Source organism: Loxodonta africana, chromosome 24 (assembly GCF_030014295.1).
Source record: "Loxodonta africana isolate mLoxAfr1 chromosome 24, mLoxAfr1.hap2, whole genome shotgun sequence".
NCBI classification, from domain to species: Eukaryota; Metazoa; Chordata; class Mammalia; order Proboscidea; family Elephantidae; genus Loxodonta; species Loxodonta africana.
This window is the reverse complement of record NC_087365.1, coordinates 36,868,260-36,883,903: the sequence shown is the minus strand read 5'-3', so window position 1 is coordinate 36,883,903 and position 15,644 is coordinate 36,868,260. Positions and strand designations below refer to the sequence as shown.

Sequence of the window (15,644 nt, the reverse complement as noted above, 5' to 3'; positions counted from 1 at the left end):
TAGGGATGGGACCCAGCAATCTGCCTTTTGAACAACCCCTAGGCCATTCAAGAAGTCTTGGTGGCTCAAGGGTTAAGAACTTGGCTACTAACCAAAAGGTGGGCAGTTTGAATCAACCAGCTGCTCCTTGGAAACCCTATAGGGTAGTTCTATTCTGTCCTGCAGGGTTGCTGCTATGAGTCGGAATCAGCTTAACGGCAACAGGTTTTTGTTTTTGTTTTTGGTTAGGCCACTCAACAGGAGCCTGGGGGGGAACAAGTGGTTTGTGACTGGCTGCTAACCTAAAGGTTGGTGGTTCAAACCCACTCGGGCGCTCCACGGAAGAAAGCCCTGGCAAAGTGCTTCTGTAAAGATTACAGCCAAGAAAACCTATGGAGCAGTTCTGCTCAGTGACACACGGGGTCATCACAAGCTGGGGGCCGACTCCACAGCAGCTGACACAACAGACGACTCAACAACTGCTGGTTTCTTCTCAACCCTCACGTCTCAACTTTAATGTCTATTTCTCCGAGGGAGCTTCCCAGGCAATATTATCTAAAGCAGTAAGTCCTGGCCCCCATAAACAAGCCACACACGTAACTTCAAAATTTTTAGAAGTCACATTAAAAAGTAAAAACGACAGGTGATATAATTTTAGTAATATATTTTCTTTAACCCAATATATCCAAAGTATTATCATTTCAACATGAAATCAACATAAAAATTATTAATAAGGTATTTTACATCCATTTTCTCCATAATAAATGTTTGAAATCTGGTATGTATTTTACGCATATGGCACATCTCAATTTGGACTAGCCACATTTCAAGTATTCAATAGTCGCATGTGGTTAGTGATTACCATACTGAAGGGTACATTTCTATACCATGCCCTGTTTTATTTCCTTCATAGAACGTACTACAATTTGAATTTGTTTACTTATTATCTTGTGACTTCCCTCCGGACTATAAGCTCCACAAAAGCAAGAACTTGGAATAGTAATATACCCACTGGATACAGTGCCTTGCACACAGTAGGTGCTCAGTAAATATTTGTCAAATGAATGATGAACCTCTTCTACCTTTAATATTCCAGGAGTTACTGGGCTAGCCATGCCACAACTCTCAGACAAGTACACAACCACTCATTCAACAACTGTCCTATTTTCTTCTTTCAGATTCAATTAATGCCTTACAAAACCAACAACAACAACAAAAAATCTCTCCTGATTATACAGGCAGTCCTGGGTTATGAATGAGATCTGTCCCCAACTCTGTCTTTAAGTTGAATTTGTAGGTAAGTCAGAACAGGCACATACAGTTCTTATTTAGCCTTACTTTAGTGCAAGAAAGAGGCCCTGGTGGCACAGCAGTTAAAGCACTCGGCTGCTATACTCAGTGGTTCGAACCTACCAGCTGCCCTGTAGGAGAAAAATGTGGCAGTCTGCTTCTGTAAAAATTTACAGCCTTGGAAACCCTATGGGGCAGTTCTGCTCTGTTCTACAGGGCCACGATGAGCCATAATCTACTCAAAGGCAGTGGGTTTGGGTTAGTACAAGAAAAGGCCCTAAGCCTTTCAATGATTTAAAAACTGCAGGTACAACAAGTAAAGGTAACTGTGAGGAAGAATATATTGTGAATCCTTTCAAAGGGAGGGCAGATTTACACATTATATTCACAATAGCAAAAAGATAGGAACAACCTAAGTGCCCATCAACAGATGAGTGAATAAACAAATTATGGTACACACACACAACAGAATATTATGCAATGACGGACAAGGAGGAATCTGAGAAACATCTTACAACATGGATGAATCTGGAGGGCATTATGCTGAGTAAAAGTCAATCACAAAAGGACAAATACTGTATGAGACCACTATTATAAAATGCAAGAAATAGTTTGCACACAGAAAAAGACATTTTTTGATGGTTACAGGGAGGGGTAGTGAGGAGTGGAAATCACTAACTAGATAGTAGATAAGTGGTAACCTTGGTGAAGGGAAAGACAACACACAATATAGAGGAAGTCAGCACAACTTGATCAAGGCAAAGCCATAGAAGCTTTCTAGACACTTCCAAACACCTTGAGGGACCAAGTCACTGGGGCTGAGGGCTGGTGACCACGGTCTCGGGGGACATCTAGGTCAACTAGCATAACACAGTTCATAAAGAAAATGTTCTAGCCCCCAAGAAGATAAAATACTCAGGAATAAATCTTACCAAAGAAAACTACAAAACACTTCTGCTAGAAACCAAAAAAGACCTACATCAGTGGAAAAACATACCTTGCTCATGGATAGGAAGACTTAACATTACAAAAATGTCTATTCTACCAAAAATGATTGATAGATTTAATGCAATTCAGACCCAAATTCCAACATTTTTTAATGAGATGGAGAAACAAATCACCAACTTCACATAGAAGGGAAAGAGGACCCAGATAAGTAAAGCATTACTGAAAAAGAAGAACGAAGTGGGAGGCCTTACTCTACCTGATTTTAGAACCTATTATACTGCCACAATAGTCAAAACAGCCTAGTACTGGTACAACAACAGATACATAGACCAATGGAACAGAATTGAGAATCTAGACATAAATCCACCCACATATGAGCAGTTGATATTTGACAAAGGCCCAAAGTCAATTAAATGGGGGAAAGGCAGTCTTTTTAACAATTGGTGCTGGCATAACTGGATATCCATCTGCAAAAAAATGAAACAAGGCCCATACTTCACTCCTTGCACAAAAACGACCTAAATATAAAATCTAAAATGATAAAGATCATGGAAGAAAAAACAGGGACAATGTTAGGAGCCCTAATACATGGCATAAACAGTATATAAAACATTACTAAAAATGCAGAAGAAAAACTAAATAACTGGGAGCTCCTAAAAATCAAACACCTATGTTCATCCAAAGACTTCACCAAAAGAGTTAAAAGATTACCTACAGACTGGGAAAAAGTTTTTAGCTATGACATTTCCAATCAGCGCCTGATCTCTAAAATCTACATGATACTGCAAAAACTCAACTACAAAAAGACAACCCAACTAAAAAATGGGCAAATGACATGAACAGGCACTTCACTAAAGAAGACATTCAGGTAGCTAACAGATACATAAAGAAATGCTCACCATCATTAGCCATTAGAGAAATGCAGATCAAAACTACAATGATATTTCATCTCACTCCAACAAGGCTGGCATTAATCCAAAAAACACAAAATAATAAACGCTGGAGGGGTTGTGGAGAGATTGGAACACTTATACTTTGCTGGTGGGAATGTAAAATGGTACAGCCACTTTGGAAGTCGATTTGGCACTTCCTTAAAAAGGTAGAAATAGAACTACCATACAATCCAGCAATCCCACTCCTTGAAATATATCCTAGAGAAATAAGAGCCTTTACACAAACAGATATATGCACACCCATGTTCACTGCAGCACTGTTTACAATAGCAAAAAGATGGAAGCAACCAAGGTGCCCATCAACGGATGAATGGATAAAGAAATTATGGTATATTCACACAATGGAATACTACACATCGATAAAGAACAGTGATTTATCTGTGAAACATTTCATAACATGGAGGAATCTGGAAGGCATTATGCTGAGTGAAATTAGTCAGATGCAAAAGGATAAGACCACTATCATAAGAACTTGAGAAATAGTTTAAACAGAGAAGAAAATATTCTTTCATGGTCACGAGATGGGGAGAGGGAGGGAGGGAGGGTGGGAGAAGGGTATTCACCAATTAGGTACCAGATAAGAACTACTTTAGGTGAAGGGAAAGACAGCACACAATACAGGGGAGGTCAGCATAACTGGACTAAACCAAAAGCAGTTTTCTCAATAAACTGAACGCTTCAAAGGCCACCGTAGCAGGCGTAGGGGTTTGGGGACTATGGTTTCAGGGGACAGCTAACTCAAATGGCATAATAAAGTCTATCAAGAAAACATTCTGCATCCCATTTTGGAGAGTGGTGCCTGGGGTCTTAAATGCTAGCAAGCGGCCATCTAAGATGCATCAATTGGTCTCAACCCACCTGGATCAAAGGAGAAAGAAGAACACCAAGGACACAAGGTAATCACAAGCCCAAGAGACAGAAAGGACCACATAAACCAGAGACTACATCAGCCTGAGACCAGAAGAACCTGATGGTGCCCGGCTATAACCAATGACTACCCTGACAGGGAACACAACAGAGAACCCCTGAGGGAGAAGAGCAGTGGGATGCAGTTGCCAAATTCTCATAAAAAGACCAGACTTAATGGTCTGACTGGGACTAGAAGGACCCCAGGGGTCATGGTCCCCAGACCTCCTTTTGGCCCAGGCCAGGAACCGTTCCCAAAGCCAACTCTTCAGACAGGGATTGGACTGGACAAGGGGTTGGAAAGAGATGCTGGTGAGGAGTGAGCTTCTTGGATCAGGTGGACACTTGAGACTATGTTGGCATCTCCTGCCTGGAGGGGAGATGTGAGGGTAGAGAGGGTTAGAAGCTCGCGAAATGGACATGAAAAGAGAGAGTTGGAGGGAGGGAGGGAGCAGGCTGTCTCATTAGGGGGAGAGCAATTGGGAGTACGTAGCAAGGCACGTACAAAAAGCAAGTTTTTGTGTGAGAGACTGACGAGATCTGTAAACTTTCACTTAAAGCACAATAAAAAAGAGTTTGAAGGACTTAAAAAAAAAAAAAGAAAACGTTCTACATCCTACTTTGGTGAGTAGGATCTGAGATCTTGAAAGCCTGCAGGCAGGCATATAAGATACATCTATCGGTCCCATCCTGTTCAGAGCAAACGAAATTGAAGAAAACCAAAGACAGAAGTAAAATATTAGTCCAAGGACTAATGGACCACATAAACCACAGCCTGAGCCTAGAAGAACTAGATGGTGCCTGGCTACCACCACCAATCGCTCTGACAGGGATTACAATGGACGGCTCTGGACGGAGTGGGAGAAAAATGTATAACAAAATCCAAATTCAGCAAAAACAAAACAAAACAAAACAACACCCAGACTTCTTGGCCTCACAGAGACTGGAGGAACTCTCAAGACTATGGCCCCCGGATACCCTGCTAACTCAGAATTGAAGCCACTCCTGAAGCCCACTTTTCAGCCAAAGATTAGACAAACCTATAAAACAAACAATAACACAAGTGAGGAACACGATTATTAGTTCAATCAAGTATACGAGACCAAATGGGCAACACCTGCCCAAAAGCAAAGACAAGTAGGCAGGAAGGGGCAGGAAAACTGGATGAATGGGCACAGGAACTGGGGTGGAAAGGGACAGGGGGAGAGTGCTGACCTAATGTGGGGATTGCAACCTATGTCACAAAACAATTTGCGTGTGTATTTCTGAATGAGAAACTAACTTGCGCTGTAAACTTTCACCTAAAGCACAATAAAATTAAGAAAAAAAATTACATAACATTAAAGGGCAAATACAAGTTGTCCATAAATTGGATGTTCATAGCATGGGGACTGCCTGTACACCCATCATTCGCTTATCAACATGGTTAGGTTCCAAAGACCAGGTCATTATGTGAAAACTGGCGTTACATGAATATGGAAGATGGCTACATCATTACATGACAACCAAATTACATTATTATATAACTGCCAAACCACTGAGAATCACGGCCCAGCCAAGCTGACACACAATCTTAACCATCGCAGCCAGCGTAACTCTCGCCTTGCACTTCAGCATTCATTACTACCAGATATTCACTGTCACAAAACAGTCGGTTTTTTATTATTGTTGTAAAATGTGAAATGTTGGATAACAAGACAGTTGATAAGTAGGGAGTAAGTGTATACCTCCTTACTCCTTACAAATTCCTTCCCATCATGTCTGGAGTCGCCAGGTCAGTTTTTGATATGTTGGATGAAAGAGTGGCACAAAAATAATAGTTAACATTTACTGACAGCCTGCTGAGCAGGTTTCAGTGGAGCTTTCAGACTAAGATGGACTAGGAAGAAAGACCTGGCAACCAACCTACTTCCAAAAATCCGCCAATTAAAACCTTATGGATCACAAGTATCTGATCTCCAACCGATCTTAGCTGCAAAACCAGACAGCATTTTCTTCTGTTGTGCACAGGGTCTGACTTAACCGCAGCTATCAACAACTGAACATTTACCCTTTGACAGGCATTGGTCTAAGCCATTTACATTTATGTTTCAAAACAGACCCGTGAGGTAGCAAACAACACTGTCCCATTTACGGATGAGAAAACCAAGGCATAGAGAGATTAACTACTGTTCAAGTCTACAGCAGTAGGTTAGCAGCAAAAATAAGATTGCAAGTAACCTGGGCCTCCAAATTCATGCCTTTCAGGCTCTTTTTATCTGTCCAATAAAAATATAATGTCATCTATATGTGTAAATTTAAATTTTCTAGTAGCTGCATTACAAAGTCAACCAAAAACGGGTGAAATTTACTTTAAATATACTTTATTTAGCCCCTTATCCAAAATATGATTATTTAATCAAGATAAATCAATATGACCAATATAATCATGCAATCAATATAAAAAATTTTACACTCTTTTCATATTGTCTTCAAAATCTAGTGTGAATTTTAGACTTAAAGCACTTCTCGATTCAGACTAGCCACGTTACAAGTGTTCAATAGCCACATGTGGCTAGTGGCTACAGTACTGCACCGTGCACCTCAACTGCCTCGCAAAAGAAGCCTCTTGGGGGCCTAAAGGGAGGATAAAACTTGGGGCTGGCAGCCAGGAGACCTGAGCTCTTACTTGTTGACTGACTTTTGGGCAAGTGTCCACCCTCTGGACCAGTTTTCCAACAAGCAGTGTGAGCAATGGGGACAAGGAAATTCCTAGGGTTCCTTGTCCCCATTGAATCCCATGCTTGAATTCCAAACATCTCCCAACAACGGCAGTTAACATGGGTACAGCTTTCCACAGTTTAAAATCAGCTTTCACATCCATTAGCTAACAGAGTTCTCAAACAACCGTAAACCCGTTGCCGTCGAGGCGATTCCAACTCACGGTTATTGATGTCTCTATAGTTAAAAAAGGAAACCCTGGTGGTGTAGTGGTTAAGTGCTATGGCTGCTAACCACAGGGTCTGCAGTTCGAATCCGCCAGGCGCTCCTTGGAAACTCTATGGGGCAGTTACACTCTGTCCTATAGGGTCGCTGTAAGTCGGAATCGACTCGACGGCAATGGGTATAGTTAGAATAGCTGAGCCTCGTAGAGGAAGAAATGAGTTGATGCAAAGTCACATAGCCAGTCAATGGAGACTCGAGCTCAAAGCCAAGAAAGGCCAGCGCTGCTCTGAATGACTGAGGGAAGAAGACAGCGGAGGGGAATGGTTGTGAAGACAGGGCAGTTTGGGGCCTTCAGAGAAGTTCCAGGGAGCAAGGCCTGTGGGTGGGGTGAGCAGGGCCCAGACAGTTGTGAGAAGAGGCGAGGGGGCCAGGGCCTTGACAAAGAACTAACTGAAAGGCCCAAGGGGGTTCCCGGGAGAGGCCCAAGGGGGTTCCCGGGAGAGCGAAGTGAAATGAGCGGCTCGGACCCGGGCCGGTACGCAGAGAAGAGGAAGCCAGGCCCCAGAACGAAAAGAGAGGACGTGCATTAAAGGGACCCTGGTTCTGCGAGAGGGCGGAACCCCGGCCCTGCCCACTCCTTCTACCTGGTAGCTCAGAAGTTCTCCCACGTCCATGGTTGCCTGCCCAGCCAACGCCGGCGACGTCGGTTCCCTCCACTCACGCCGAAAACGCGGCTCGCAGTTTCTCCAGACACACTGCCGTAAAGCGCCGCGAGCCGGCCTCAGAGCCAATCGGGTAAAAGTGCGCACGACGAGCTGGACCGCCACACTGCGGTAAAAGGCAGCGCCACCGTAAAGCGCGCTGCATTTAGGACACTGCTGTTTCCGCCTGGAGCCTGAGCGGGGCGGGGCAGGGGGCGGAGACCTGGAGGAGGGCGGTAGGAGGAGAGGAAAGGCAGAAAGTAGCCGGAGTTTATCGCGCACCCCTATGGGCAGGGCGGAGGGCTGGGTGTTTCACTTGTGTTTTCTCAGCGCTTCCTGGGCAGTATTATTCTCAAATGAAGGCGCCCTGGTGGCGCAGTGGCTAAAGCATTCGACTTCTAACCGAAAGGTTGGCGGCTTGAACCCACCGGCTGCAGCGGGAGAAACATGTGGTAGTCGTCTTGCAGAAAGATTACAGCCTTGGAAACCCTATGGGGCCGTTCTACTCTGCCCTATAGGGTCTCTCTGTGTGTGGGAATCAACTGGTTGGCAGTGAGTTTGGGTTTTTTTTTGGGTTTTAATCCTCGGATAGTTTTTCACACATAAACTGAGGCACTGCACAGTACATACCCACTAACTTCATGTGGCTGCCAACTGCTTGATATATGGCTAGCCGAAATTAAGGGTACCATAGGTGCTGGATGTTTGAGCTCAACTACTAACCTAAAGATTGGTGGAAGAAAGGCCTGGAGATCTACTTCCAAAAAGTCAGCCATTGAAAAACCTATAGAGGGTTTTCTATACACTGACACACGTGGGGTCACCAAAAGTCTGAATGGACTCCTGGCCAACTGTGTTTTGTTTTGTTTTTTAAATAAGAGCTGATGCATGTAGAGCACTTTGCACAGTGTCTGGCACAGAAAAGTGCTCAACGTTTGCTATTAATATTATGAGGAATTGAGTGGGATGTGGAGGGAGAGAGATGATTGTATTTTTAGAGACCTAACCTTAAGGGCATCGAATGGAAAGCCAAAATCCTTGAGAACCAGGTTCAGTGAGCACCCTGGAATGGGGATAATCTTCACTGTCAGGGAAGGCGTCTCAGAGGAGGTGCCATTTGGATGTGGATGTAAAGGAGAAGAATCTACCAAGGGAACATGGCAAGAAAAAGGTAGCCCAGTCAGAGGGAAAACATGAGCAAAGAGACTGAAGTCACATCATCTGTTGTAGACGGAGCATAGGGTGTTGGCGGGGCGGGGGAGATGGCGAGAAGTAAGGCAGCGGAAGGCTTCTGGGGAAGATCACGGATAGAGTTGCCAGATTTAGCAAATGAAAATAAAGGATGCCCAGTTAAATCTGCATATCAGATAAACAACAAATTTTTTTTACTTGTATAAATGTGTCCCATGCGATATTTAGTAACATACTAAAAACAAATAGTGTTGCTCACCTGAAATTCAAATTTAACCAGGCTTCCCGTATTTTACCTGGCAACCCTAATCATGTAGGGTATTGACTGCCATATTAAGGTATTTGAATTTTCATGGGGGGGTACATTAGTAATTCCTCTGCTTCGGAATAAATCTTACCAAAGATGTAAAAGACCTATACAAAGAAAACTACCAAGTACTAGTGCAAGAAACTAAAAGGGACGTACATAAGTGGAAAAACATACCTTGCTCATGGATAGGAAGACTTAACATAGTAAAAATGTCTATTCTACCAAAAGCCATCTATACACACAATGCACTTCCGATCCAAATTCCATGGCATTTTTTAATGTGATGGAGAAACAAATCACCAACTTCATATGGAAGGGAAAGAAGCCCCGGATAAGCAACGCATTACTGAAAAAGAATAAGAAAGTGGGAGGCCTCACTCTACCTGATTTTAGAACCTATTATACAGCCACAGTAGTCAAAACAGCCTGGTACTGGTACAACGACAGGCAAATAGACCAATGGAACAGAATTGAGAACCCAGATATAAATCCATCCACATATCAGCAGCTGATATTTGACAAAGGCCCAGTGTCAGTTAATTGGGGAAAAGACAGTCTTTTTAACAAATGGTGCTGGCATAACTGGATATCCATTTGCAAAAAAAATGAAACAGGACCCATACCTCACACTATGCACAAAAACTAACTCCAAGTGGATCAAAGACCTAAACATAAACACTAAAACGATAAAGATCATGGAAGAAAAAATAGGGACAACATTAGGAGCCCTAATACAAGGCATAAACAGAATACAAAACATTACTAAAAATGACAAAGAGAAACCAGAGAACTGGGATCTTCTAAAAATCAGAAACCTATGCTCATCTGAAGACTTCACCAAAAGAGGAAAAAGACCACCTACAGACTGGGAAAGAATTTTCAGCTATGACATCTCTGACCAGCGCCTGATCTCCAAAATCCATATGATTCTGTCAAAACTCAACCACAGAAAGACAAACAACCTAATCAAGAAGTGGGCAAAGGATATGAACACGCACTTCACTAAAGAAGATATTCAGGCAGCTAACAGATACATGAGAAATGCTCTCGATCTTTAGCCATTAGAGAAATGCAAATTAAAACTACGAAGAGATTCCATCTCACTCCAACAAGGCTGGCATTAATCCAAGAAACACAAAATAATAAATGTTGGAGGGGCTGCGGAGAGATTGGAACTCTTATACACTGCTGGTGGGAATGTAAAATGGTACAACCACTTTGGAAATCTACCTGGTGTTTTCTTAAAAAGTTAGAAATAGAACTACCATACAACCCAGAAATCCCACTCCTTGGAATATACTCTAGAGAAATAAGAGCCTTCACACAAACAGATATATGCACACCCATGTTTATTGCAGCTCTGTTTACAATAGCAAAAAGCTGGAAGCAACCAAGGTGTCCATCAACGGATGAATGGGTAAATAAATTGTGGTATATTCACACAATGGAATACTACGCATCGATAAAGAACAGTGAGGAATCTGTGAAACATTTCATAACATGGAGGAACCTGGAAGGCATTATGCTGAGCAAAATTAGTCAGAGGCAAAAGGACAAATATTGTATAAGACCACTATTATAAGATCTTGAGAAATAGTATAAACTGAGAAGAACACATACTTTTGTGGTTATGATGGGGGGAGGGAGGGAGGGTGGGAGAGGGTTTTTTACTGATTAATTAGTAGATAAGAACTGCTTTAGGTGAAGGGAAGGACAATACTCAATACATGGAAGGTCAGCTCAATTGGACTGGACCAAAAGCAAAGAAGTTTCCGGGATAAACTGAATGCTTCAAAGGTCAGCGGAGCAATGGCAGGGATTTGGGGTCCATGGTTTAAGGGGACTTCTAAGTCAATTGGCAAAATAATTCTATTATGAAAATATTCTGCATCCCTCTTTGAAATGTGGCGTCTGGCGTCTTAAATGCTAACAAGCGGCCATCTAAGATGCATCAATTGGTCTCAACCCACCTGGATCAAAGGAGAATGAAGAACACCAAGGTCGCATGATAACTAAGAGCCCAAAAGACAGAAAAGGCTACATGAACCAGAGACCTACATCATCCTGAGACCAGAAGAACTAGTTGGTGCCCGGCCACAATCGATGACTGCCCTGACAGGGAGCACAACAGAGAACCCCTGAGGGAGCAGGAGATCAGTGGGATGCAGACCCCAAATTCTCATAAAAAGACCAGACTTAATGGTCTGACTGAGACTAGAGGAATCTCGGCGGTCACGGTCCCCAAACCTTCTGTTGGCACAGAACAGGAACCATTCCCGAAGACAACTCATCAGACATGAAAGGGACTGGACAGTAGGTGGGAGAGAGATGCTGATGAAGAGTGATCTAATTATATCAGGTGGACACTTGAGACTGTGTTGGCATCTCCTGTCTGGAGGGGGAATGGGAGGATAGAGAGAGTTGGAAGCTGGCAAAATTGTCACGAAAGGAGAGACTGGAAGGGCTGACTCATTAGGGGGAGAGCAAGTGGGAGTACAGAGTAAGGTGTATATAAACTTATATGTGACAGTCTGACTTCATTTGTAAACCTTCCCTTAAAGCTCAATAAAAGTTAATAAAATAATAATAATAAAAAAATCTTGATATCAAAGATTTCAAAAAAAAAAAAAAAACTCAACCACAAAAAGACAAACAACCCAATCAGAAAGTGGGCAAAGGATATGAACATGCACTTCACTAAAGAAAATATTCAGGCAGCTAACAGATACATGAGAAAATGCTCTCAATCATTAGCCGTTAGAGAAAAGCAAATTAAAACTACGATGAGATTCCATCTCACTCCAACAAGGCTGGCATTAATCCAAGAAACACAAAATAATAAATGTTGGAGGGGCTGCGGAGAGATTGGAACTCTTATACACTGCTGGTGGGAATGTAAAATGGTACAACCACTTTGGAAATCTATCTGGCGTTACCTTAAACAGTTAGAAATAGAACTACCATACAACCCAGAAATCCCACTCCTCGGAATATACCCTAGAGGAATAAGAGCCTTTACATGAACAGATATATGCACACCCATGTTTATTGCAGCACTGTTTACAATAGCAAAAGGCTGGAAGCAACCAAGGTGTCCATCAACAGATGAATGGTTAAATAAATTGTGGTACATTCACACAATGGAATACTACGCATCGATAAAGAACAGTGATGAATCTGTGAAACATTTCATAACATGGAGGAACCTGGAAGACATTATGCTGAGTGAAATTAGTCAGATGCAGAAGGACAAATACTGTATAAGACCACTATTATAAGTTCTTGAGAAATAGTATAAACTGAGAAGAACACCACATTCTTTTGTGGTTAAGAGGAGGGGGAGGGAGGGAGGGTGGGAGAGGGTTATTAGTAGACAAGAACTACTTTAGGTGAAGGGAAGGTCAATACTCAATACAGCTCAACTGGACCAGACCAAAAGCAAAGAAGTTTCCAGGATAAACTGAATGCTTCAAAGGTCAGCGGAGCAAGGGCGGGGGTTTGGGGACTATGGCTTAAGGGAACTTCTAAGTCAATTGGCATAATAAATTCTATTATGAAAACATTCTGCATCCCACTTTGAAGTGTGGCGTCTGGGGTCTTAAATGCTAACAAGCGGCCATCTAAGATGCACCAATTGGTCTCAACCCACCTGGATCAAAGGAAAGTGAAGAACACCAAGGTCACACGATAACTATGAGCCCGAGACAGAAAGGGCTACATGAACTAGAGACTTAACATCATCCTGAAACCAGAAGAACTAGATGGTGCCCGGCCACAACTGGTGACTGCTCTGACAGGGAGCACAACAGAGAACCCCTGAGGGAGCAGGAGAACAGTGGGATGCAGACCCCAAATTCTCATAAAAAGACCAGACTTAATGGTCTGACTGAGGCTAGAAAAATCCCGTGGTCATGGTTCCCAAACCGTCTGTTGCCCCAGGACAGGAGCCATTCCCGAAGACTACTCATCAGACATGGAAGGTACTGGACATTGGGTTGGAGAGAGATGCTGATGAAGAGTGAGCTACTTGTATGAGGTGGACACTTGAGACTGTGTTGGCATCTCCTGTCCGGAGGGGAGACGGGAGGGTAGAGGGGGTTAGAAAGGAGAGACTGGAAGAAGGGAGTGGGCTGACTCATTAGGGGGAGAGTAAATGGGAGTATGTAGTAAGGTTATAAGCTTATATGTGAGAGACTGACTTGATTTGTAAACTTTCACTTAAAGCACAATAAAAATTATTTAAAAAAAAAAATAATAATTCCTCTGGAACCTCCCAGGGGATGATAGCTTGGGGACTCACCATTCAGGTTTCAGCTTAAATGTCACCGCATCAGAGAAACCTTCTCTAACTTCAAGATTTAAAACAGTCCCTCCCCTCAATAATCTTTATCACTAGCCGTGACTGCTATCTTCAGTACACTTAGAGTTTGTGGCTTTATTTGCTTGTTTTTTCACTTAGAGATCTAACCTTAAAACATAGAGTCCTACGTTTTATTGTTTTTTTACTCATTTGAGGTCTGTTTTCCCTTCCAGATACTAAGCTACAGAAGGGCAGATTTTGTTGTACTGTTCACCATGCTAACCTAAGAACCTACGCAATACCTGGCCCTTAATTGGCGCTGACTGAAGAGTTGTTGGGAGTCCCTGAGTGGTGCATACACTTGGCTGCTAATAGAAAAATCGGAGGTTCAAGTCCACCCAGAGGTACTTCCAAAGAAAGGCCTGATGATTTACTTCCAAAAAATCAGCCATCGAAAACCTTACAGAGCACAGTTCTACTCTAACACACACGGGGTCATCATCAGTCGGAATCAACTGAACAGCTACTGGTTTTAAAGAGTTGTTGATGGAATGGATGAACCAATCTATCTATTAATTGATTCATTCCTTCTTGACCAAAATACTGTTAAAAACTTTCAGATATAGCTGCTGGGGCTGCTTATGTACAACCAAATGCCTCATGGAGTTTGGTTCCTTGGTTTGGAGGTTTAGGGTCATGGTTTCAGGAACATCCAGTTAATTGGCCTAATAACAGAAGCAGAGCTTCTGTTCTACCTCCTAGTTTGTTGTGTAGTGCCTGAGGTCTTAAGAGCTTGCAAGTGGCCATCCAAGGCACAACAATTGGTCTCTATTCACCTGGAGCAACAGAGGAAGAAGAGTCAGGAATAGGAGGAGGATATGGAATGTGTGGCTAATTGCCTCCAGAAGAACTGGATGGTGCCCAGCTACCATTATTGAACATTTTGATCAAAGATTCCATAGAAGAATCCTGATCAAAAGGGGGAAATGCAGAACAGAATTTCCAATTCTCATGGACTCTAGACTTTCTGGAGCCATGGAGGGTGGATGAACCCTTGAAACTATTGCTCTGAGATAATCTCTGAAACTTAAACTAAAAATATCCCCTTAAGTCATCTTAAAACTGAATAGTAGTTTAACTTAACTAGTAAAAAAGTCTGCCTTGAGCATTTTGCTCTTTTGAGAACTATCTACATGGGATCAAATTGACAATATCAACTCAAAAGATTAGATAGGAACCTTGTGAGTTTATGCTAATGAGGGAGGAACAACTCAGAAAAGGAAGATGAGAAGTGTTGCACAACCCAAAGAATGTAATTAGTGTTACTAAATTGTACATGTAGAAACTGTTGAATTGGTATGTTTTGCTGTGTATATTCTCAACATCAACAAAATAAATAAAATTTAGAAAAAAGAAACCTCTTAAATCCATTGGCAAATACTGTGTTATATATATTTTCACAACAATTAAGGAAAGAAAATCAAATCACCACCCCAAATCCTAACAATGTAGCTACCCAGTTGTACAGATGATGAAATGGAGGTTCAGGATACACCAAGCAGACATGTAATACTGAGTACATAGTGGCATCCATGCAGGAGAGGGAAAGGATAGTGTGAGCCAGGAGGGCACCACCCAGGAGGCCTACTGCTGGGCTGTAACCTTTTAAAAAAATGTAATGTGGAAGACTTACTGCTTCAATAAGGTTTTTAAATAGCTGTAGGCTGCCTAGATTCCTTAAACTTCAGGTTTTAGGTGTTCCAGGATGCAATCAGAGTCACCTCCTCCATCTTTCATTGCCCCCAGTAAATTATTTACTGGAACAGCCTTTAAGGAAATATCCTCAAAAAAACACTCAAAAAGTATATTTATCACCAAATATTGTACTCCTACCAAATCTTGAGCTAATTTGGAACATATGACGCTGCTGAAGAAATTCTGACTCCTCTGTTTAGGCACTGAACGGAGGGAGGAGAGTTACAGGGTGCACAGGGGAAAGAGAGATGTATTTTCTGGGGGACAGAATTCAATTTCTGGGGGATCAGGAAGTGTCCCTGCTCCCTCTGACTCTCACTTCCAAAATCCAAGTCTACGGAAACTAATAAGTCTCATTCATTGCTGTGTTGCCAGGGCCTAACATG

General features: G+C 42.4%; 1 protein-coding gene across 1 annotated transcript in view; it reads right to left on the bottom strand.

Moving 5' to 3' along the window:
- CTNNBL1 (catenin beta like 1) overlaps positions 1–7,834 on the bottom strand; it is a 221,218-nt gene extending 213,384 nt beyond the window's left edge. Inside the window, exon 1 of the mRNA XM_010591671.3 lies at positions 7,646–7,834. Coding sequence (XP_010589973.1) covers positions 7,646–7,675 — 30 coding nt within the window. The 5' untranslated portion in view covers positions 7,676–7,834. The remainder of the gene's footprint in view (positions 1–7,645) is intronic.
- Positions 7,835–15,644: the final 7,810 nt, after the last annotated feature.